This window comes from Lepisosteus platostomus, chromosome 3 (genome assembly GCF_059453375.1).
Source record: "Lepisosteus platostomus isolate fLepPlt1 chromosome 3, fLepPlt1.hap1, whole genome shotgun sequence".
NCBI classification, from domain to species: Eukaryota; Metazoa; Chordata; class Actinopteri; order Semionotiformes; family Lepisosteidae; genus Lepisosteus; species Lepisosteus platostomus.
Genome location: NC_142613.1, coordinates 45,214,126 through 45,240,487, shown reverse-complemented (window position 1 = coordinate 45,240,487; position 26,362 = coordinate 45,214,126). Strand labels below are relative to the sequence as shown.

The 26,362-nt window shown below is 34.3% G+C and overlaps 1 protein-coding gene across 3 annotated transcripts in view; it reads left to right on the top strand.

The window, feature by feature from the left end:
• The window catches only part of grik2 (glutamate receptor, ionotropic, kainate 2), a 266,090-nt gene extending 244,435 nt beyond the window's left edge, over positions 1-21,655 (top strand). For 2 of the 3 annotated variants that reach the window (XM_088625713.1, XM_088625714.1), the window contains 2 exons: positions 12,944-13,194; positions 19,892-21,655. In XM_088625713.1, the coding sequence (XP_088481839.1) occupies positions 12,944-13,194; positions 19,892-20,056 (416 nt within the window). In that variant the 3' untranslated portion in view covers positions 20,057-21,655. Of the gene's footprint in view, positions 1-12,943; positions 13,195-17,581; positions 17,631-19,891 lie in introns of all 3 variants that reach the window. The other variant, XM_088625715.1, reaches the window with a different exon arrangement.
• Positions 21,656-26,362: the final 4,707 nt, after the last annotated feature.

Genomic DNA, 26,362 nt, shown 5'->3' with positions numbered 1-26,362 from the left:
GCTGTTTTTTTAGCATGGTACCTTTCAGAAATGATATTCTAAGTATTACCTGGAGATATCTTAGCACAACTAGTCTAGTTTTAATCTTTGGGTTATATTGATTCAGACTGAATTTGTCTTATTATTCTTACAAAGGAACCAAAGCATATGAAATTGATAAATGCAAGATAAATACAAAGATAAATATTATTTCTTCTTTATAGTTATAAAATTTGATGAGACAACAGGAAAAAACAGAACCCAACAGAAAATGCACTTAAATCCTAAGTGCATTTTGACAAATTTACAAACATTCATACTAAATTTTTTGAATAATCAGATTATACAAAACAGAACATAAACCAGTTTTTTTTTGTATTAAGCAGATTGCATTTCTATGTTCCGACTCTTAAGAGTCTGGTACTTATGGCAAGTAAAGAACAAATATCCATTTCAGGAAATGCTTGTTCAAAGAAAAAGTTGAATTGGAGTTTTGTTTGTTGACCTTTTAAAAGACATTTCATGAAGGCAAGTGGCCAACCTTGTGTATGAGGGTCAAAATAATGTTTGCTCAGCAAACACTTAAAAAAATCCAGTTTATCTAAAAAAATAAAATTACAATTTAACATCATCACATTCTGCATTACTCATAGGGCTGCATTAAAAATGTCATAAGTTCGTGCTTTAAAGAAAAGCAGCAACGATGGAAGTGAAAGACAAAAACAACCTAGAGTCATGTACAGATGCAGCCATTCAAAATGGGTGAGGTATTTCGCGGCATACCGCGACACGCCCACCGGGGTATCACGCGGTTCACGTGTGTCACGTGACTAACTATCCGGCGTCGCCTTGTAAAACCGCCAGGGGGAGCTTAACCTCTCATGTACAGCATTTGAGCCTTTAATTTTGAATTGTGTATTACAGCATGTTAATCATCAGTCATTAAAATGTTGGTATATTTTATGAAAGCAAGATTGCTCAGTTGGACAAAAGTACACAACCTACCTTTATCAGAAATATTTATGCATCAAAGCCTTTACTGAAGATATTACTAATAGTATTAATAATGGATGACTTTGGACAAGCTGTATACTCAAAGTATAATTTCTTTAGCACATTTGTACAAGCACTTGGAATCTGTCCAAGCCATACTTTGTCAGGCATTTTGTTTTACTTCAACGGGCATAAAAACTTCCTTGCTTTTAACAGGGCGTTTCATAATTTCTAAGTACGAAAATGATTTAAAATGCGACACCCATCATTCAACTAGAGCTTAAAATATCACAAGGAAAAATACACACCGGTATTCCATTTCTCCCTAAACATTGTAAGCTTCGAAGTCTTTAACTAACGTGATACCGGAGTCAACAAGCATACTTTTAGAATTTGATTAAAAGGGAATATAATATGGAATCGCGTATCTCAAGAATTTATTAACGGTATGATTACATCCGTGTGCTGCGACAGGGCTGTGTAGGGCTGTTTCGCCTGCCTGTTCATGCGAGCTGTCTTGTAGCCTACTGGTCTAGGTGCGTGACTACCAACTGGCAGGTTGTGTGTTCAAATCCAGCTGGTGCTGGACTTTTAATTTTTATTTATTTATTTTTTAATCGCGTAACATAAACATATTACCGTATGCAAACTGTACTGTATACAGTATGTATATGTATATTTAATGTCTTAACTGTGCCCGTTTAATTGAATTTAAAAAAAATATTTAACACGAACATTAAGCTGTTTACATCTTCCGCCTGAGAACAGTCACCCGTTGCTACCCAACGCAGAATGGTGATTGGCTGACACCATCTGACACCCCTCTGATTGGAGAAAAAAGACGTGCTGGTTTGCTATACATACTGTACCAGGAAGAGGATTTCTTTCTATTCAAAACGTGTATTTTAAAAGTTTAAGAAGTAAAAACCTTACAGCGTACACAGATTTCTAAACTGATCAGGATCGTTATCTTTGTCTTATGCATAATAATGTTCACCGCTCTGTCCAGCAAATTAATAATAAACTAGGTTGTTATCTATGTTTTTGGTTGGTATTATGTTTATATGGTTGTTTTTGTTGGTTGGTTGTTATTATGGTTATTAATAATATGATCTATAGTTGAAATCTGAGCCTAAATAAAAAGAAAAAGCAAGTGATTAGGTTTATGAGCAATCTAATTACTTATTCGTTTAAAACGCTATATAAAATAAAGTTTATTATTAATTTGCTGGACAGAGCGGTGAACATTATTATGCATAAGACAAAGATAACGATCCTGATCAGTTTAGAAATCTGTGTACGCTGTAAGGTTTTTACTTCTTAAACTTTTAAAATACACGTTTTGAATAGAAAGAAATCCTCTTCCTGGTACAGTATGTATAGCAAACCAGCACGTCTTTTTTCTCCAATCAGAGGGGTGTCAGATGGTGTCAGCCAATCACCATTCTGCGTTGGGTAGCAACGGGTGACTGTTCTCAGGCGGAAGATGTAAACAGCTTAATGTTCGTGTTAAATATTTTTTTTAAATTCAATTAAACGGGCACAGTTAAGACATTAAATATACATATACATACTGTATACAGTACAGTTTGCATACGGTAATATGTTTATGTTACGCAATTAAAAAATAAATAAATAAAAATTAAAAGTCCAGCACCAGCTGGATTTGAACACACAACCTTCCAGTTGGTACTCACGCACCTAGACCAGTAGGCTACAAGACAGCTCGCATGAACAGGCAGGCGAAACAGCCCTACACAGCCCTGTCGCAGCACACGGATGTAATCATACCGTTATTAAATTCTTGAGATACGCGATTCCATATTATATTCCCTTTTAATCAAATTCTAAAAGTATGCTTGTTGACTCCGGTATCACGTTAGTTAAAGACTTCGAAGCTTACAATGTTTAGGGAGAAATGGAATACTGGTGTGTATTTTTTTCTTTAAAGTACCAAGACCAGCTATATACTGTATGTTTATGTTCCAAAATTAATATCGTTTATGGCTTTCACACGCGTTACAGTATGCTCCTATTCTTTTTATGCTCAGCTACTAAGATTTCCCTTCAGTGGTAAAATTCAATATCTACAACGGGCACAGTAAAGACGTTTACAGTAAGTCTTTCTACGACAGACCAACGGACCACGAGTGCCCCTGTCGGTCAACCAATCACGTACCGCGGTATTTGCGTCATCGCGCGTCACGATGCACGACGCCGAAGTCAATTACCTCCGGTACGTGTCTGTACCGCGCACTTTGAATGGCTGCATCTGTATCTCATGTATACTTTACAGTAATGGACAGCTTTGGCCCATCTAAAATTGATATTTTTTAAACATTTTATATAATATGATATGGTTTGCTAAATTTATATTGAAAGGAGTTTGTAAATCTAAAGATGCTGTAATGTTCAAGATAATAAAAATGTATGCTGTACATATGCTGAATTAATTAGTGCAAAACAGTTCCAAATTTGCTGTTCTGTACAAATGCAGAATACATTATATTTTTAAGGAACGTATAGTTCAGGGTTTTTAAAAGTTTTTCTTCGGGCATAATTAGCTCCAATAAAAATCGTTGTCAATACTGAATTATTGAATTTCGGGCATATTTGTTTTTGTTTTTAACTATTTGTGGCTTAAATCATTGTTGACCCATCACATTACATTTTTTAAGTACACGCCTTGTATTGTGACTTTAATTGTTCCTGAGAAATATAATTTATAATGAGAAATATACTTTAATTACATAGGAACTGTTTTTTGTGAATTACTTATTTTTTTCTTTAGATCTGTTATGTTGGAGTTGGATGCTTAACATCTTATAGGTTGGAACTGAAAACAAGGGTACTTAGATTGTTCTAATTTACGTAATTTCTAACTATGAGTTTAACAGGAAAAGGTGAATGCAGATAAAAAAACAATTTATCTTGACTATTTACAAAATCACATTATGAAAAAGGGTGATGACAGCCAATTCTTTCTGATACTCATTATGACTACAGGACATTGGTAACTTCATCCTGACTGTAGGCTGTGACTACCCAACTCCAGAAAAGGGAGATGCCAGCCCTCAAAGGGTTGTTATGCAAAACAGCATTGATTATATTTCCTCCTTCCTTCACCGTAAAAGCTTGTTTTCTAATCCAAACAGGACAAATCAAACCCATCTAATCCAGCAATGCTATATGTCAGTCCAAGTGTTTGCATTAAACAGCTCCCACAACAAATCATAGATCATTAAACAAACACCTGCATCTAATCAAGCAAAGGAAACTCACCATCAGTTTCTTATGTTGAAGCACCTCTACAGCCTATGCAAATGGCTTGAACCACACAGTCAAACCATAAAGCAGACAAGGGTTGACTGTTTTTCACCTCCTAGTGCTCATGTTCTTTACTGGGGAGGGTTATCCTCAGCATGTTAAAATGTGTTATCAAACAAGGCAGTAAGTTGTTGAAAACATTTTCTGTAGTTGACCAGATGTTGCTTGCTGCTTATAAACTGAATTAGTAGTTGCAGTACCATAAGGCTTTTGTTGTGGATTTTGATTTAACTTTCAGTATATATAAAGATGAATACCTTAGAGGTTTCTGTTTTTTTGCAATAAAATGAAGTAAGTATTACTTCATTTCATGAAGTTTTGTTGATATGATTTTGCTCTTCCCTTTTTTTACAACTCGACCATCTTAATAGGACATAAGAGACCATCAGTACAATTCAACATGATATTTTTCATTTGATTAGCATGATATTATCATAAACCTCACTGGTTGTGCAAAGGAGTGATTTAATGAACCATTCATTGTGGTCAGAAATGAGCTGCTTGTCTTGTTACCTTTACTCAAGAGGATATAAATCCTTCAAATGACATTGACATTTAATTTATGAATGTTTTCTATGTGTCATGTGAGTCAGAAGATCTACAGCCTGCAGAAATTACATTTTAGTTTGTGGCTATCAATTTTAATGTCTGTATATGTTTTTTTTATTAACAAACACACATTGTATATAGCTGGAAGCCTGTTGTAAAAAGAATCATGTTAGCATCATTATTCCCCTGTGAGGAATTTGCTTGCAGCCAAGAAAAGGGCATTAAAATTGCAAATTCTAACCTTTTATTACCAGTTACCATATGTATGCTGTGTTCCCCTGCCTTATTGTTATCCAGGAGTTTTATACGCTGAAGGAGAAAATACCTGTCAAACACTGACAAGTTTGTAGCTTGTAACTTTTAACCCAAAAGTTGCTTACCACAATGATGTGCTTACATCTGTGCATTACACAAAATAATTAAATTTCAGCTTAAGAAACACAAAAGATAATTCATATTTAAAATGTATATGACTTTACTGTTGCAAAGGTTTAGTTGTTACATTTGCAGCTAACAAAGTCATCCAGAAATTCAGATTATTGCTCTGCGTGTCTTAACATTTCATACTAGACTGTTGGAGAAACCTAGTGAGCCCAAGTAGAGCTATGAAATAGGTACTGCATTGAACTATGCACCTATTAAGAGAAGTTCATTCTTAATTTAAAGAACCATTCAGACGATTGTTTAATGAGTTTTTCGGGTGATTGAAGGAACCACATTGAAAATGCTATGCCTGCAAAGGGAGTTTATTTTTACACTGCATTTTTTTTCTGTTACCTTGTATATACAGTTGCAGGAAAAAGTGTGTAAACCCTTTAGAATTACGTGGTTTTCTGCACTCATAAAAATGTGGTCTGATCTTTGACTAGTCACAGTATTAGATATAAGACAAACACAAGCTGCTTAAACTAATAACACAAAACAATTGTACTTCTTCTTGTCAATATTGAACACAGCGTTTAAACATTCACAGTCCAGGCTGGAAAAAGTATGTGAACCCTTGTATTTAGTCACTGGTAGAACCTCCTTTAGCAGCAATAACCTCCTAAATAACCTTTAGCAGCTAATGAGACTTACACAACAGTTAGGAGGAATTTTAGACCATTTCTCCTTACAAAACCATTTCAGTTCATAGATATTTCTGATATTGATATTCCTTATGTGAACAGCTCTCTTCAGGTCGTGCCACAGCATCTCAATTGGGTTGAGGTCTGGACTCTGACTTGGCCATTACAGAACACAAACAAACATAACACATTTTCTTCTGTTTAAGCCATTCTGTTGTTGATTTACTCCTGTGTTTTGGGTCATTGTCTTGTTGCATCACCCAACTTCTATTAAGCTTCAGGTGATGGACCGCTACCCTGACATTCTCCTGTAAAATGTATTGATACAATTTTGAATTCATTGTTCCCTCTAGGATAGCAAGCTGTCCAGGCCCTGAGGCAGCAAAGCAGCCCCAAACCATGATGCTCCCTCCACCATGCTTCACGGTTGGGATGAGGTTTTGGTGTTGGTGTGCAGTGCTTTTTTTCCTCCAAACATAGCATTGCGCGTTTCTGCCAAAGAGTTCAACTTTTGTCTCATCAGCCCACAGAACATTTATCCAGAAGCGTTGTGGAACATCCAGATGGTCTTTTGCAAACTTGAGACGTGCAGCAATGTTTTTTTTAGAGCAGTTGTTTCCTCCGTGGTTTCCTTCCATTAACACCATTTTTGTTTAGTGTTTTTCTTATAGTGGATTGCTGCAGGTCCTTTGCTGTTTCCCTTGGGTTCTTTTTCACCTCCTTCAGCATTGCACGCTGCGCTCTTGCTGTGATCTTTGCAGGACGCCCACTCCTAGGGAGGGTAGCAACAGTACTGAATTTCCTCCATTTGTAGACAATTTGTCTTACTGTTAATTGATGAACACCCAGGCCTTTAGAAATGCTTTTGTAGCCTTTTCCAGTTTTATGCATCTCAACAATTCTTCTTCTAAAGTCCTCTGATATTTCTTTTGATCAGGGCATGGTTCACATGAACAACTCTTTCTTGAGAAGAGCAGAATCTGTCAGTAACCAACCTTTGTGTGCCTTTTTTATAGGGGAGGGCACCTCCAACCCACACCTCCAATCTCATCTCATTGTTTGAAACTCCTGACTCCAATTAGCTTTTGGAGAAGTCATTAACCTAGAAGTTCTGTCACGAATGGTATGAAGAACCATGTGCAGGTCAGGTAGTGAACAAATCCAATAGGGCAAGACGAAGTCCGAGTCAGGTAGGCAGGCAGTGTCGAAATCCAGGAGGCTGAAGAGAAGGTTCACAAAAAAGGTTTTGCGGGTGAAGAGCTCAGGAAAACAGTAGACTGTGTAATACCAAGCGGTGAAGTGAGACAGAAGGTGCGGTGAGAAGCGAGAGATGTGATAGGATGATCAGATTGCGTGCTGTCATTTTCGGGAATTGGATTGGGCTGATGTTTGATTGACTGAGGTCGTGGGAATGCGCCGGCCTTTATCAGAATTATGTGACATGATTATGTGAGAGCGTGACAGGTTCACATACTTTTTCCAACCTAGACTGTGAATGTTTAAACGATGTGTTCTGTACTGACAAGAAGAAGTACAATTGTTTGTGTGTTATTATTTTAAGCAGATTGTGTTTGTATCATGACTTAGTTGAAGATCACACCACATTTTTATCAGTAATTAATGCAGAAATCCAGGTAATTCCAAAGGGTTCCCAAACTTTTTCTTGCAACTGTACCTGTACTGTATATATAGTACATACATGACAGTCTAACAGTCACAACAATTGTGTGAGATGTGCCTAGGGTGACCTAGGGCTAATTCTAGATTAAACACATACTTGTGTCAGTATTTTTTAAGTTATCTTTAAAAAATAATTTATCTTGATTAAGCAAATTGTCTTAGTCTCAAATATTTAGAAAATGTTCCATCAGTCATAAATTGCTTTACTAATAACATTTATCTACTGTACATCCTACATGATTTATGTAGGGGGTTTGGCCGAAGTATAAAATTTTGATACTTAGTCACATTTCTGAAAAACAAATCATTACCTCTCATGTTTAATCTGCTACTTTTTCTGCATTAGTGCAGAAAACACGAGTGATTATATACAGTAGTTGCTGAAGAAAATTGTATAAACTCTGCTTTAGGCAAAAATATTTCTCTCTTAATAAACTTAAGTTATTTAATTAGACCTTCTAGATAGTCACACTAACACTACATGTGTACATCCCAAGAAAATACCATTGAACCTTAGATTCAGAGCAAACCTTTAATGACAGATCTTTGCATTGTTGCAGGACACAGGACTTGCATAGTGTAATACATGTACTGTGGTATTGTATTTAAATGTTAGTTTCACATAGGAATTAGCTAAAAGGACTTGTTTTGAGGTTTTGCAATGTTTAACAGGAATATGTTAAAATCCAGAATGAAGACTCAATTAATGTGTAGAGAAATGAAAAAAAGATGTTAAGGGAAAATAATCTGATACTGTTTAGAAGGGTCCCACAGGGATCTGGACTGGTTTCCTTCACATTTATAAAACTCATCTTGACTTTGACTTCCTAAATGTGCTAAAGTTGATATGAGATCATATATTGATTTGAAAATGAGAATATCCAATACATAGTTGAATAAAAAAAATCTGAAATGACTGTCTTATTCAACATTTAGGAGTGTTCAGACACCTGTCAAATTAAGTTGAATGCAGACAGCTGTACAGCAGTTCTATATACTGTACATGTTGTAAAAAAAGGAAGGTCTGTACCAGATCCACACCAGCTCACTGGGCCAGGGCTCATCTGGGTTTCTGCAGCATTTAGCAGATGGGAAACCCATCCGTCAATGGAAGGCCAGTCTGCTAGGGGGATTACCCAATACTTTTCCACACTTACAGTATGGAGTTGGATGGACTGGAGCAAGTGGGGTAAATTACCTTGTTCAATCATACAACAGCAGGAGTCTGCAGCAGGGATTTGAACGAACAACAGTTAGTATGGAAAGACAAAATAAAGGAAGTGGATGTCTTTTCCTTTCTCATGAGAAAATAGCATGGGTCATTTATACTAATCTTTAAAATCCTGAGAAGAGTCAGGGATGCCAGTGCTAATGAAGAGGAAATACAGGACATTTTAGATTGAAAATAGGATTAAGTTCTTTTCACAGAGGTTTGGTTCTGAAACAAACCATCCAGCTCTGCTGTTGAAGCTGATTTCTTGGAACCATTCAAGAAATGGCAGAGTGAGATTGTCAGACCATTATGTTACCAATAACCAAGCAAGCAAGATGGGATATGATATATTCTCAAACTTCTATTTACAACTTAACAACCTCTCAAACTGCATTTAGCTTTTTCTACAAAAGAAAAATTACATGCAATGAATTATTATTCGATTCAGCTGAAAAAGATCTAATTCAATGTAGTTTAATCTAATTTGTCATAAATTGCAAATACCACTGTATTATAATGTATATTTTATTTCATTTTCTTAACTGCTGAAAAAAGAAATAAACCCTGATGAATTACAAAAATATAATTCTATGATGGAGGAAGCATTCCTCAGACAGTGCAAACATATCTGTTATTTGTTGTTGGTACATCTTGGTCTCCATAATGGTGGGTGTAAATACAAGTCACAAAGTCAGTATCAGTATCAGTATTGGTGACATTTGCATTGATAACTATATAAGTATTCTGCTCCTCATAGAGGCTATCACATTGGTGCATTTTCAATGTTGCATCTGCTCTCCCTGATTTATGTGTTGTGCTTGCGTCATTACACTTGAATATCCTGAACATGCTCTATCACTGACTTTATGATTGGCATTATAATGTCTCAGAAGTATACTAATGGTGTTCCAGTGACATCTGAAAATGCTTGAAACAGCTTTCCAGGACATTCCAGCTTGATGCATAGCCAATTCTTGATTCCACTCATCATTGAATGTGTATGGGGTACACTTTCATCTGTGTACAATGTTTCTTGTAAAGCACAGTAACTCTGCTTGTTCCAATAAATACATTGGGTGTGTAATTTGCACACGCAGTTTATGATGTGTCACTCTTGAAAACTTTCTGTCATGTTGTTATGTGTCATGTAGGCATCACAAAAATAAACTAGGTAATGTGTTAAATGATTTGCTTTATTTTTCATGCACGGTTTCCTATCAGGGATAGTTTAAACAGTGTAATGGCAGTTGAAAAGACATTATTTTTCTGCAGTTATATCCTTTGTTCCTTTGGACAAGAATGGCTTGTACAGTATGTCTAATTTGTTTGGAGTTTTTTTCTTTAGCATAGTCTGGGAAGAAGATGTGATGTCATAATTTACAGACTTTCTTGTGCAAAGTCTTTGAGAGAGGAAGTATATTGTGTTGAAACACCAGACATCATTTTTGGTCAAGGAATGAAAATCCCTTGAAGAAAACAAAATTAAAAGTAGTATGATAATTACATATTACCCCCAGAAACCTGGAAAGAAATTTATTATAAAAAAGGTTTTCCTGTGGGTGATCCTGAATCACAGCCTCAAAATTTTTGTTGTGATTAGCACAGTTCTGTCGTTGATTATGCTACTGTACTTTCGTTAAAGTCGAAGTTGTTTCAAGCAATTATATTCAAATACACCTGCATAAAACAGCATTTAAAAATTCTGTTTTCAAGTGACTCTCTTATAAGGCTGTTAATTACTCAGGAGCATGACTGATTCCCCAACAGTACCTTTCCTGTGGAATTCCATTCAAATATCAAATTGCCTCACACCTAAAACCCATTTGTGCCATTTGTTTTCATTTACTTTCAGCAGTCATCCTGGCCACAGTATTGTCTGGTTTGAGCCAAGATGGTATCTTTCATCTTCTGTCTGGAATTTATAGAAAGAATTCTATGTATATAAAATATGAATTATGTGCCACTAAACCAATAATTGATGACATTATTCTGACTTAATTGTCATCTAATTTACATAAGTAAAAAATATATCAATTTCATTTATTTTCTTTTAAAGAGAACGTGATCTTTTGAGTCATCGGTCCATCTAACTTTGTGGGTACCTTGGTCCTTTTAGTGTTTAACATTCAAATGTCCATGTCAAAATACAAAGTAGCATTTAAGGTATTAAAAATAAAATAGTAACATAAGAGAGTCTCTGCAAATTTGAATTTGAATGGAAAATCTCTTTTAATATGCTAAGACAAATGTGTCTTCAGTTGTAAAATGGTATCTCATTTGTATTTCGATGCTGTTGTGAAGTGACATTGCATTAGGGATTTGATTACTATTACTTCCCTTTGATCTTTGTGATTACAGCCATGTTTCTTATTTTAAATCTGTTGTACCCTGCCACTTATTTCACACTGTTCTTAATTTAAAGATTGAATGCATTAGTGATTGGCACTTATGTTGTGTGCAGTGAGCAGCAAGTGACAGCTGGATTCCTATATTTAAATGTACTGTATTAACAAATACATATAACAGTGCAAACACATTTCATCTTCTTTGAGTTATCCCTTTGAATTGAATAGTAATATCCAAGGGAAAGCCTGCTTAAAATGAATACAATGCAAAGATAATACCAGTCCTTCCTTTACAATTTACGCATGCAGTACACATAATTTAAATTAAAATGAAGCAATTAATCTGAAAATGCAATTGGTTAGAGATGCCTCACTTCATCATAACAAGTATATATAAAAATGCACGTTTAATTAAATTTAATATATTTAAAATATAATCAATATCTGCAGTCTAGTTAAAATACTAGCTATATTTGTAAGAGTTTTGAGACTAAAAAAGAAATGAATGTATACTCTTGTAAACTAATGCTAGTTTAAAGAGCTTTACAAATATCCCTCCTTTTAAACATGTTTAATATGGTTTGTTGATCTTTTGAATGAGATGTTTAGATTTGGATTTTGACTAAGAAAATTATTATATACTGTACATAACAATATATCACTCTTTCTTCTAAAAATAGAATGAGAAGCTGTCTTAAACGTGTTAGGTATAATTCCAATAATTAGGAAAAAATGAATTTTAAGACTAGTTTTTTCTATAAATATGTTTATTCACATCTATTTAACAAAAGGAACACAAAGTAACTTTTCTCACTAATATACTCTCACATATTTTATCATGTGCTTGTGAAAACAGAAGCACTGCCATTGAAGTGGTAATCTCAAGCAAAGGACTAAGATAATATCAAAGGTTAATGACGTCTGCCGTGTGCTATTTGCAGGATGATAGAACCTTATCTTTGTCAGCTTTCATCAAATTGTGCCCTGTGGGCCTTTTCTAACCAAGACTTATATTTTTCTATATGCTGGCTTCTTGATTCACTGTTGTGTACAGTATAACAAAGTACATTTATGGTTAAGATGACACCAGTTTGTTATAAAGGAGCTATAGTACCTGAGGTAAAAGCTTTTTGTTTTGTAGGATCAATCCTGCTGTATTTTTTTTAATCTCAGTGGGTACAAAAAAAGTGTTACATTCACATGACATTGAAAAGGGCTTCAGAATGCTGACAGTATAAACTTGTGAAGTACCATACTGTATATTAAGAGGTGCCTTATTTAAGCTAAATAGAAAACAACAAACATTATAGTATCCTAAACTTGTATCCTACCAAAGACGTTTAAGTACAATCTGCCATTACAAAAACAACAACATAGTAGTATTATTGCAATATGCATAGTCAAAAGAGTTAAGAGTGGGAAAGGAGCTATACCAGTGTGAAAACTGCAGAGGAAAACATAGAGGGTAATTCCAGTGAAAAATAAAATGGAAGAAAAAAAGCTCCTTCTTCAGATGCATCTACAGCCAAAACATTGTGTTTTTGCTTTATTTTCTTTGCTTTTCATCATTTAATTAATTTATATGTGTTCTATGTGTTCCGTTACACTTAAGAAAAACCAAATTCAGTCTTATATAGTTGTATTTTCATCATTACAGACACTGGTGAGGCAAATAATGAAATCAGTTTAATGGTATCCAGTGCTGAAACTACTAGAGGGAGTGCTGCTGTGAGTTATGGTGGTTTATGGTGGTTTATCATATTAAAAACATTTTTTTTCACTTGCTACAGGTTCTCCTTACCGGGATAAGATCACCATTGCAATTCTGCAGTTGCAGGAGGAAGGGAAGCTGCACATGATGAAGGAGAAGTGGTGGAGAGGAAATGGCTGTCCAGAAGAAGAGAGTAAGGAAGCCAGTGCTCTGGGAGTGCAAAACATTGGAGGGATCTTTATCGTGCTTGCTGCAGGCCTCGTTCTCTCAGTGTTTGTGGCAGTGGGAGAATTCTTGTATAAATCCAAACAAAATGCACAACTTGAAAAGGTAAAACAACATTTTTTAATTTCTGGACTGCATTAAAGTAGGAGACCCATCGTTTATGTGCACATGCGTTTTATAAGTAATGGGTGGCACAAATAGTTGATTAAAAAAGCACAAAGCTAAAGCTAGCACATTCAAAACATTCCAATTTCTTTAATTTGTGCAAAATATTATGTGCCCCTCAGATAGGAAACATTGTGCCAAATGCCTTAAAATGTGTTGAATTTTCAGTTTAAAATTCTAATATGATAATTTAGCTATATTACCAATTAGTGGCTTTTCATTTTTGCTTAGTATACTCCTCATGGATTGAGCAAGAAACAAGACAAAAAAATGCTTATAGCCTATTTGATGAAATATAGTTAGAATTTATGCTTTATGTTATATGGTGAAGTGGTAATATGTCATTGTCTTTGTAATTTGTTTATTATCATGACAAAAAATACACTTAAGGCTGCTTAAATTGAGCGCTGTGCTAAGTTTGTCTTGGATAATTATATCCTAAAGATGATACAATATTCTATTTTTTATTCTTTGGTGAAAAAAGAGGAAATTTAACACAGCATTTTATTATTCTGAAAACAGTATTCACTATATTATATACAGTATATACTGTAGGTAAACCTAGTTAACCTTTGCATGTCAATTCTAGAGACACACTGTAAACATTTTTCCTAAAAAAGTCAGCATCACAACTTTGCAACACAAACCTTTTTTGTGAAGAGGGTGATTAATCATGACGCCTGCTACAATTTCAGTTTTTTAAGGCAGGGCCAGTCAGTTTTACTTTTTAAACTTTATTTCATTTTTCATAAACATAGTAGTGTAACCTAGCAATACTTCTTCATAATTATATGTAAATCCACATTGCACAGAACACAACTCACTCATTAATCACAAATTCCCAAACTTTCCCTTTAGTAAATACTAAGAGTTTCAGCAGAACAGAAACTTGTCATCAAATGACACATTTGGAATTTGTTATTGATGGGTAGGCTGAGGTTGTCATTTAAACTGAGCCCTGTTCATTTGAAATGTAGTCACAGTGCCTATTAATTACCACCTTTATGTTTATGTTGGCTTGTCACAAACCCTGAAAGTGGACATGATTACTAGAGGCATCGTTTTAGCAGTTGTCAGTTTTTTCAATACATTTTAATCAATGTTGTCTCATGTAAAGTAAAAGGCTATGCAGATCTTAACCACCATTTCCTGACAATACTATTTTGGTAAATTATGGGTTGGCAATAATTAACTACAGCAATGAAAATAGTTTTGTAAGATATCAAAGTTGAACAGTTACCTTTAAGCAATTGCTTGGAAAATCACTGCAAACAGCTATGAATGTTAAACCCAACTCAAGGAAACACTTTAGAAATACTTCTTTTAGAAATTCATTCCTCATATCTGACATTATAAAAATATTGTAAGCTTTTGTCGACATGTGTTTTTCATATTTTCCATTTATACCTGATGCATGGACAGTATCAGAGATCATATACTGTAGAACCTGTGAGTTATTCTTTTTCCTCTAAGGGTATCTGGTTTAAAAAGACATTTTCTACTACCATTATTGACTTTAAATTCAATAAAGGAGGTTGTACAATAGGCCATTATTGATGCATCACATATATTTCTTGTGAAGTAGTGTTCCAAGGAAAGTCCCTGTTATTGGTTTCAATGAAACATACATTGACTTGAATATTGAGGTTGATTCTAATGATAACTAGATCTCAAGCATAAACAATGTGCAGAATATATGAAAGTGAAAAAGATATTACTGAAAAAGAAGAATTTTCCGTTTTAAGTAAACATTTTTAAATTGCACTTTATAAAACACCTTCTGAACAGCATTTAATGGTAAGAGATCATGTTCCTTTTCTGCACTAAATGGCTGGCGGAAATTTCTCTGTAAAGCATGTTATACATCATACTTTTACAAGTCTTGTAAAAGTATGCTTGTGTATCTTTTTAATTTTCCAGAAAGGCCCTAAAAGAAAAGAGGCTATTTTCACACTGTGTTGGTCAAAGTACCAACTTGAGAATTACTGTGGTATTAAGCAGTCCTTTGTTGTCTTTGTCATGCTTAGTAGTAAATACCCTGCAATTTGCATTTTATAATGACTTTTATTTTGTGTTTATTTTAAAAGACACTTTCTTATATAATGTGATGAGCAATAAACCTCAAAATGCAAGCAATGTTTATTTACTAATTCAAAAGGACTTGTTTTATGATGGAAAACTGTATTTAATGTAGTCTTCATTTTTTGCTCATTTTGTAATGCAAGTAATCTTCATTTGACTGCAAAGTCAAATGGCTTGTTAAAACTTTTAATAAAAGATAAAGAAAACTTCAATGCATTTGATCCTAGAAGTGTTGTATCATTTAGTATCTGTCGTGCTGGTAGAAATACTGTAGAATCCTTAAGGTTTTCTGACATTTTCACACATTTCATGGGCACATGCTTGGCTTTCATTCACAAATCCTGATTACATGCTATATGGTGGCATATCCAGAAAACGATGCATCGATATGTCAATATCAGATATAAAACTTAAGGTGTACTGTAAGTACTACCCTAAATTACTAAGAAATTCAATAAGCTGCGAAGGGTTAAAACCCATTCACATTATAAGGCCCATACCAGGCCAACAGATAAAACATCTAACTGAACAGAACTTTACAAGAAAAAAAAAATCGGCACTGAGCAAAATATAATCAAATGCAAGTAACATAACCATGCAGAGACAGGACATTTTATTGTATTTCCAATCAGTAAACCCATGTTGTTAGAGCAGTAGTTCTCAACCAAAAGTCTGAGACTCCCTTGAGGTTCTGTGCAGCTTTCAAGAAGGGTCACCTCTAGTTTTAGCAAAGTGTAAAATCAACACTTTCACATAGTGCATATGTTCTGACAAAAGGTGAGGTGAATCTTTTGGCTGTGCTTTCCCTTTTAATATTTCAAATGAATAGTATTATTATTTATTAAAAATAAGATATTTCAATTAAGTTTAATGTTTATGTTTTAATTTGGGTCGATTTCTTAAAAAGGGGTTGCCCCTGCCAGAAGAGGTTGACAAATCCTCTATTACAGACACACATATGTGGTTTTCACTCACCTCTGAAGCAGTGGTTTAGTTATATTTCAGAGGACAATGTATCCCCACCTATTTTGGTTGAATACATTTAAGTCAAAAAGCCATTCCATATAATACCAGCCTGAATACCCCTCACATGCCCCACAGCCCTTACAGACAAAAATTCCTTCCTTCTTCAAAGGTCTTCATTGAATGTATCTTATATTTTTCCATATTGCAAAGATAAGACATAGTGAAAATGACTGCATTTAACCAACACAAAAAGGAAACCATTCAACTGTATATTATTTTTTTCTTTAATATATTATAATTAAATACTTTATGAACAAATATAAGCTGATCCAAATAATTTAACATTTTCATAACATTTTATTTAATTTTAAATCTACTTTTGATGGAGTTTTATGCATTCCATATTGAGATGCCAAATCGCAAATGCTTTCCTGAAAGGATAGAAAACCATATTAAATAAGTTTTCTTCTATTACACATAAACTATTTTACTAAGAATGTTAAGGTGTGAAACTATAATAGTTGCATTCATACACAGGAATTGTTTTGCATTCTTTAACAATGGAGATAAGGATTTCACCATCAGATACTTTAAGCATACAACTTGTATTAGATCTATGCTGTTTCACATTACAGTACAATGATATTTAACTTGTATGAAATTCGAATTGTATTATAATGCCTCTGTGTTCTAGATTGAAAAACAAAACTCCAATCTGCATGTAGCTTTTGGAATGTCAGGCATGGTATTTTGGAAGTTACATATAAGACAACAATACAGGAGTACAGACTGATAATAACTAGGAAGTACTGTTGACAAATAGATCTTTATATCCTTTAGTCTTATTGTAAATAAAATGTAATGTGAATAAAACTATTGTTAAAATATATAAAAAATACTTAAGATATGCTTTTTGAGATTTGGAATAATCTGAGAAGACATCCATTTGGTCAAAATGTGTCTTAAGAACCACTGTTTAGAGTCACTTTTTCTCATATAAACATGAGGTATAGAGGATATGTTTTTGATTAACCATCTATAAATATTTTTTTAACATTGATGGTCTGCTTTTAATGAAATGCATTTACAACATGCACTATAAAAGTTAATGCCATGGTCCTCCTTCATTGCTTCAAAATAGCTTTGACTTTCATTGCTTTCACATAAGTAGCTGGCCTTCATCTCAGGGGAGGGTGGCCTTGAGCAACACCTATCCTCCTTACTGCCATTTATTCATTTCTTGTTCACATTACCTTTTTCATCTATTTTTGTCATCAAGCTTGAAGAGACAGCAGAAAGTGCTTCACGGGAGCAAGCCATGGAAAAAGGTCTACTCTCCTTTTATATTAATGAGAGCATTCTAATAAACAGTTGTTTATCATGAATTTATTTGTGAATGTGCACTTTGTCAAAGAAAAAAAATTGACATCTTCATTATTGTAGAATGCTAGCAGGTTAGACCATCTGTAATTATTCATGTCATATTTTACCAGCTATCTCTGTTAGTTTTTGCCTCAGTGGTTCATCTTCAAGATGGATCACAATTTCAAGTGCAAATTGCAATATGCTGGGTATTGCAGACAAAAACTAAAAATGTATTTCAACTAGTGGTAAAAAATGAAGCAAAATAAAAATTGGGGAGGTGGTTAAGCTGTGTGTAGTTACCATCCCCGAGCTTTGATTAGCTGTAGAAAGACTTGAAAATCACAATTATTTGTATTCATAAATGCACTGTCCATCACCAAAAACTAAATCAAAGTTAATCCTTCCATTTATAACAAAGAAAACAAAAGGATTCTCCGTATTTGACTTTATGATGACATATTTGTTTAATATTGGACATTAACTGAAATAGGACAATTTAAATATTCTGTTTTTTCTGACTCCTAGAGTACCTTCTTGATTATTCTAGCATAAAATGTCAGTAGGCAGAATTATCTCATTTTCATTAGAGATTCACAACCCTTCATTTTTATTTGTTTCCCTATACTAGAACATCAAGCATCTGGCCATGTTGCTTAGGATAGTAACTAAAGAAGTCTTCTGAAAATGTACTGGCCCCTGTTAAAAATGAAAGCCACATGGAATATTCATTCATAATCAGCTGTGCAGTAATTCCGTAGCATAGTGTTTATCATAATTTCACTTAATTACAAATATTATCAATTCAATTCTAATGCTGAAGATGAATAACCATGAATAATTTATAAAACTATGTGTACGTGTTATTTTCACGATCAATAAGTTTTCCACCATTATTCTAAAATAAATAGTAAAAAGAGCTTCTTTTTTCAGTGATATTTTATTCATTTTTTAAAATTCTCTGCATCTGAGATTGCATCTTTCCCTGGTTGACGTCTTCATAGAATGTGAGTTCTTTGCCTCTGGGTCTAAACTGTTGGATTGACAGGTTTTAGCTTTACATCAATCAAGCACCCCAGGGAAGTGGCATAAGGAGTCAAAAACTGATTAGAAAGGAAGCTCAGGGCTGGGCCTTTCAACCACTTTGACTGAACTTCAAAAAGATGAAAAGAGGTTTGATTGATTTGTCATACTAGATGGCAGGAAATTGACCCATGACATCTACTATAAGATACAGGATTACTGCCATTATGGGTTTAAGCAGTTTTTAACAAGACCTCGAGTAATGCTTACCAAACAAGGAAGCAGGTAATGAAAGTTGGCAAGGATGCCCAGTGTTATATATAGCAAAGGAACTATGTGTCTGCTTAAAACTTTTTCTATTGGTGGAAATAAAGGGTGATATTTCACAAAATAAAACAGTATCTGCGATTTGGAAATATAAATAGATATTATAATATATAAATTTGGTTTAAAATAACAACAATATTGAAAACCGAAGTTTTTTATTCAGTGAAAATGTTGTACTTCATTGAATGTTGCCTCCATGGAAGCTTCTTCACAAATGCAAAGTGTGTGGTACCACAGCTTGCAACAGGGAGATGTGCTTTGTTTATAGATTATATCCTTTTATTCATACACTATATCAGAAAGCTTACATTTTTTAAATTTAGTAATAATAAATAAGAAATAATAAACCCCAAATAACCCCTTGCAGATGTAAACTAAAATAAAAAAATCATTATTGATTGTTTTAATGTTCTAAGAAATATATACCGGGGGGTAGAGATGTCTTCTTTTTAACTTTGCAAAGCTTGATTCCCAGAATACCAACCTAAATCCAGGTAGGACATTATCTTATGCAGGATTTGCAAATGCCACTTTAGCTTTTATGAAAATGAAGAAGCAGCTTAATTGGGCATGCAGATACATGGGATTTCAGACTGTGAAAATGTAATATGCATCAATAAACAAGTCATGCTGCTTGGCAGATTCGACTTTTCAGTGACAAAGTGAAATCTGCCGTGGAAAAATCACTTTAGCTATTATGCTGCACATACAGTATTCAGAAGGCAGTGGCCCAGTGTGAGTCTGGGAACCCTATCTTGCCAAATTCCTGTTTGCTCATAGGCAATGAACCAGTTCCAGTGGGATGTTGCATTTGCTGGCAGAGAGGCACTACTTTGTTTGCAGGGATTTGTTTTCAAACCTTTCTTTTCTTCCACAGAGGTCCTTCTGTAGTGCCATGGTGGATGAGCTAAGAGTGTCTCTGAAGTGTCAGCGTCGTCTCAAACACAAGCCCCAGGCCCCTGTCGTGGTAAAAACAGAAGAAGTTATCAACATGCACACATTTAATGACAGAAGACTGCCAGGCAAGGAGACCATGGCATAACTGTTTTGGGGGGTGGGGTTGGGGATGGGAGGAGAAAGATGCCCTGAGCACAAACTGTCATCGTTGTTCAAAACAATTTGCCAGAAAATGTTTCCTGTGGAAATATGCAACCTGAGCAAAATCAAGTGAGTTACCTCATGCATCTGATAAGTAGAAGATGACTGTGTTACAAGAGTTGGAACTTATCAAAAAGGACGCCAATTCAGAATGGAAAAGGAAAAAAAATACAGAAAAAACATTTGAGATGAACATCGGAACATGAGTAATGCCAGGTGTAGTTTGGGTTTAACTTTTCTTCTCTTGAATGTTTCAATGTGAATTGGTGACTGATGGTCTCATGGGCAAGTTCAGTGATCTTTCAACAATCAGCTTTCATCAAGTACTGTTGAGTAAACCAACAGAATATGCATTATACACAAAAAAAACAGAAAAGAAACTAATAGAAAGACTGTGAAAGGGAATGAACATTTTTAAAAATAACTTAATATGTTGAAATATATTTTCTATAGTCTGAAATCACATATAAAGTTGGTAATAGATCTTTACCTTGATATCACAAAACAGCCAGTCCAAATTATTCAAAAATTTGGACCTTGTTAAGAAGAAAGACATTATTACTGCGCCAATGTTTTACCTCATGCTACTTTTCCCCCTAATAAGTGTAAATTTATTTTTACTTTTGGCAATACTTTGTTTCCATTTGTTGTGTTGGTTACATTATCATTAATTTGAAATATACTGCATAAAAACAATGTGATTTGCCATGTTTGTGTTGCTTAGCTGGTAATCCTCCATTAAGGAAAGGTAGACAGGTTGTTTTGCTGCCCACAGGAAGATGCTGAGTTAGACCCAAAGAACTTGTGGCCCAATTTCAGACATCAAATTTAAATAATTTGAGTCTCTGAGCTTTTGAAACCCTTTATAATTTTGCCCACATTTTGGCTTGGAGCTTGCTTATCTAAAATATCTCAGAATTAATGTAAACATGGGACTATTATTTATTTAATTATTTATTCATTATTTATTGGTTTATTTATTTTCTTGACTACATTACTTCTGTAAACTCCTACTACATCTAAATCCTCACAAGGTTTTTGTTAGTTGTTTTTATTTATTTTGAAAAAAAATATTCACATTTATTTGTGGAAATGCAAGATTTCTATAAAAATAGTTTTTGTATGAAGAAAAATTTTGTAATAATTTTTATCAACAAAACTGAACATGGGCTCTACTTGTCTGTGGGTGTCCTTGTGGGGTGTGGTGTCAAGCATGCCTGGTAGTACATATGCACCACCAGTTTTCAATGAAACTTATTTTTATTGTGTAAAGGAATCCTATTTAAAGAAAATATTTTTACTTCAGGTAAAAAGGCCCTGGTGCACTACCAATATTGCTTATCATTCTACACCCCTGATTTCCAATAGGCTGATAGTATACAGTGCTGAACAAATGTGTGTAAATGGTTTAAAATGGAAATAAAAATCTAAAAAATATAAAAGCTAATTTTGACCACGTCGTGAAAACAAAATGGAGTGCACACAGTTTACTGTTTGAAATTGATGCACAAGTTTTAAAAAAACATTAAAAAATTCTACACAATTTTTTCTTTGTTGAAAATTTTTTATTCTGTTGAAGAGTTGACATGAACATTATGGTTACCTTTTCTTCCACTAATTTTCTGATCACATGGATACTAAGATGCAGGCAGTATGAGATATCTGTATTTTATGCAAACACTAAGATCCATATTCTTTAAAAGCTAATTTAACTGTGCTCTTTCCTGAGATATTTATTTGTACAAAACAACAATTAATTATTAATAATTATTACTATTATGTCTAGAAATTAATGAGGTTGTATTTCTCATTACATGAGTTACATAAGTTGTATTTGGATATTTTTACTTCCTTATCCCTTGGGAATTCAAGACCTTTCTTTGCAATTTTCAAAATCATTATCTTCAAAACATGCAAAATAAGGCAGGAAACCTTCTTTCATTGAGTCTACTTTTTAGCAATACACTATCTCAGTTAGCTGTGACTATTTTAATAATACTAATTCATAATGACAAGACACACAAAGTTTTACTTCAATAACCCATTATACACATATAATAATATTTTCATTTCAATTCTATGCTTATTGAATTCAATGCTTTTAACTATATATCTCAACATTGTGTTTTCTTATTGTAGGTAGGTCCCTTTTTAGGCAATTAAGGCCCATGGGGAATGGGGGGCAAGGGCCACCATTTTTTCTTGACCATCTAACACTGGAGGTGGAGGTGATGTGGTCACCATCACGCTCTGGCTGGCCTATTACCCCCGAAGGCTTAAGCCCTGGTACTCATTTGGAAAGCAGGCTGAGTGGACCTGGGAACAGTCTGGAAGAACTTAGAGCAATTACATCACTTGCCCCTACCTGGCATTGAACACAGGACCTTCCAGTCAGGAGCTAGACGCCATTGCCGTCTGAGCTACCACGGCTCCATGTGTGTTCATAGACCCCATATTATTTCTCATTAGTAGACTCTTCAGACTGTCATTTCAAATTTTATATTTGTAGTTGATCTTATTGCTATCTGTTTGTAATGTCCCCATTAAATGTCATCTATTAGGCGTTAGCCCAATTTTGAATAGAAACTTAATCTTTTTGCATTTCTTCTGCAGCTTGTATATTGCGTTCTAGTCCACCTAGCTGCTTATCATTTGTGAATTTGACTAGTTTGCTAACCATACCAGATTCTAAGTCAATATACTAAATCTATTGACTGTAAATGTATATTAAATAGGCAGAGCAGTGGTCCAAATACAGCATCCTGAGGTACTACACTAATAACATTATCCACAATGTGAGCATTCAGTACCCCTTTTCTATAAATTCTGTTTTCTGCCCATTAACCACTTCAATCAATTAACCAAAAAGCAATTTGAGATTAATTTTTAATCAGGAAAATCACAGACCTTCAGAAAATTCAAATATATTATATCAAATTCTCTGTATGAATTACTCTCGTTGTTTACTAAGATCACAAGTTGTTTCATTGATATTTAGATTTTCTAAATCAGTGTTGACTATTTTTAAGATTATTAATGCAATACAGATGATTATATAGTTTAGTACCATATTCTTGCTTGTAATTATAGTAAGATTTATTGGTCTAATTACTTTGTTCAGTTTTGTCCTTTTTATGGATGAGCTCTGTTATCAATTTTCCAGTTGGTGGGTTTTACCTCTGTCTCAAGAAAGATTTACTGGCATTTACTGACAGTGCTCCTCCATAACAGAATCATTAGACCATTCTAAGGGAAAGAAGCACATTTACTAGATGTTTTGATTTTTGTTTGGTGACTGGACCACTTTATTTAATGTTAATTTTAGTAAACAAAAGTTGAAAAAAGGCTGGATTTTCAATTTCACAAAGCAGGAATGAATTGTATCCAGTTAAGTAATTATAATACATATATATAACTATCCTCTTATCCAGCTCTGGGGCAGGTAAAGTCAAAATGAATCTGACTTTGTGATAAAGAGCTCAACTCACAGACCAATCAGTTTTCCCTGCAAAAAAAAAAAAACTACAGTACATTTTTCCTCATAGATCCAGTTTATATTAGAGCTTTGAGGAGAGATTGAAAGTTTACAGATCACCCTTTCAGTTCCTTGATAATTTTTATCTGAAAGATACCATTTCAGCAGACAGGGTATATTTTGCAATCACATTTATTGTTAATACTGCTTTTCTTAACTCAACATTAAAAGAAACTAAAAATGTATGCATAAGGCTGAGATTCCTTGTGACTAGTGCAGTGTTTTTACTGCGCTGTGCACTGAGTGAAAAATTTCTTCTAGAGGCTCTTTCTGCTGTTGTGGACGATTGTAATGGAAGCCCAGTCAAAACTTGACCAATCATAATCAAGTACATAATATGTCATGATAGTTCCTGATAAGCCAAGTGTGAGAAAAGAGGTGTTTGCACTAAAACAGTTTTTGTGTGCATTCATAATGTTTGCGTGCATTGATCTTTCACTGTGTTTTTGCTGGCACAGATAAATAATTTGATACTTAACTCTCCTGCCCACTGAAGTGCAGTGACAATAAGGAAAACTTAAACATGAGTTTGCTTTCATGAAACAAATTTAACCGAAACTCAATTATCAGGTTAATTCTATCCAGATTACTTGAGAAAATCCTGAATCAGAGAAATGTATTTTGTGAAGCAGCCCCTTGGCCTTCCTTAAAAAAAAATATCACACTTGGCTTATCAGGAACAATCATGACATATTATGTTCTTGATTATGATTGGTCAATTTTTGACTGGGCTTCCATTACGATCGTCCACAGCAGCAACAGAAAGAGCCTCTAGAAGAAATGTTTGACCCACATTTTGAACATGCCAATTAAAAAATAAAAGTGTCGCACATTGAGGGGACCCCCTGTAGCTTTGGGTCTCTACGCAGTCACCTAGTTCACCTATGCTGGTATAGACAGTTATTGTTGTTTCCCTACTTTATCTGGAATAGCCAGTTGTGCTTTTTCCACATCCTGGTATTACAATACCCACAGGAGAAAATGAGGAAGTATAAGCAGACTGCTCCAACTTACCTACCTTTGTGCTACCCTTCGTTGAACATTTCACAGATAGTATAATGCTTTATCTGAGGTACCACACAAACTGGAAGAGAGACATCACATACTTGCAAGTGTCTGGGAGCTCTGACTAACTGTGTGCATGGCAGCACTCAGTACCACCTCTTGAGCAATGTCAGTCATAGCTAGCTAGTTGTTTCAACATGCCAACTTTATCACGCACGTTATAAGTTACCGCCTTTGTTGTATATGTTTTTTTCATAATGTTTGATGTCAAATGTTGCCAAATAATGTCATAATGTCTATAGGAAATACGAAATCCAATATCTCAGACTACCATTCCATTAACCTTTGCCCCTTAATCAAATGTTATTCTCAAATATAAAACTTGTATTCTCCTTATCAATCAATCCTTCTTAGTTGGTCTGAAAAAATACAGTAACCCTTCCCAAAATGATCAACAGCAACAATTCTTTCACTAATACTGTCACAGATTTTCTTTGTTCTACTGTACAGTATAATGTGTTATAAACCTGAGTGCTTGATACCAGACAATTTCTGTTTTTATATACAGGTAGAAATCACTTACTGATTATCATCTAATTATTCTCACATGTTTTGGTATACCTGATTTTACATTCCCTCTAACTGAGATGGTCGAACTACTGGTACATTTAATTTTTTACACCGAGCTATTGAATGTGGGCTGGTTTATTTTTTAAAATAAATAATGGCAAAATAAAATGTGTGTGTGTTATTTGTTAAATGAGGTTTATTTTATCTACTAGGTGAGGATTAGATGAAAATGAAGTATGTCTAAATATGTTATACCATGAGGAAGTGTACTTACTTTTCACCGAAAAATTGAATTACATAATAACACCCTTTCCCATTGGAATTGAAATTATAGAAAATTGAAATTAGAAAAATGTAAAAAGTATAGCAAAAGGATACCCTTTTGACTGATCATCTACAGGTTTCTTAAGAAATGTCTGAATTCCCTACCATCCTCTGTAGAGCCTCAGGATATTTCACTTTTAAAGCACTTTTCAGTTTTAAAAAGCCAAAACAAAATGTTATTTCAGTATTGTGGAAATTGCTCAACTTTTAAAATGTTAACTCTCTAAAAGCAAAGACCAAAATAGAAATAAAATAGGACAACTGCTACATTCATTTTGTAACACGATATAAACAAACTGCAAAACCTGCCATAGCAAGTAGGCAAAGACCAAAACAGAAAAGAAGAGACAGCTGCTTTGGGCTTTGTGTAAAGCAACATAATCAAATTGCAAATTGTGCTTGAAGCTACTGCACTTTAAAAGTTAATTTGGATGGTGCTTCGCAATCTGCAAACTGCAATTTATTACAGGGGGGAAGAAAAAGTGCCCAAAGTAAAATAAAACATATCAAATAAAAACATTTATAGTGTATTTTGAAAAAGTATTCAGTCCAGTCCTACAGTCTCTTTTTTTTTCAATTTCAAAAGGATGCATGGATAGTTTGTGGTATTATACATCTTGCGATGCACTTGGACACATCAGCGGTGATGTTTCCTGTGTTCATTGTTTCAGGTCTTTCAGCATCAGATACCCTCACCTAGACAATCCAACCTAGGTTGATCAGACCCCGGCATTTGTCGAAGTACTGTAGCACTACCCTGAATGCATAGATTTCTTCTACTGATTCACAGCCATCTTAATGCCTTTTCCACAGCTT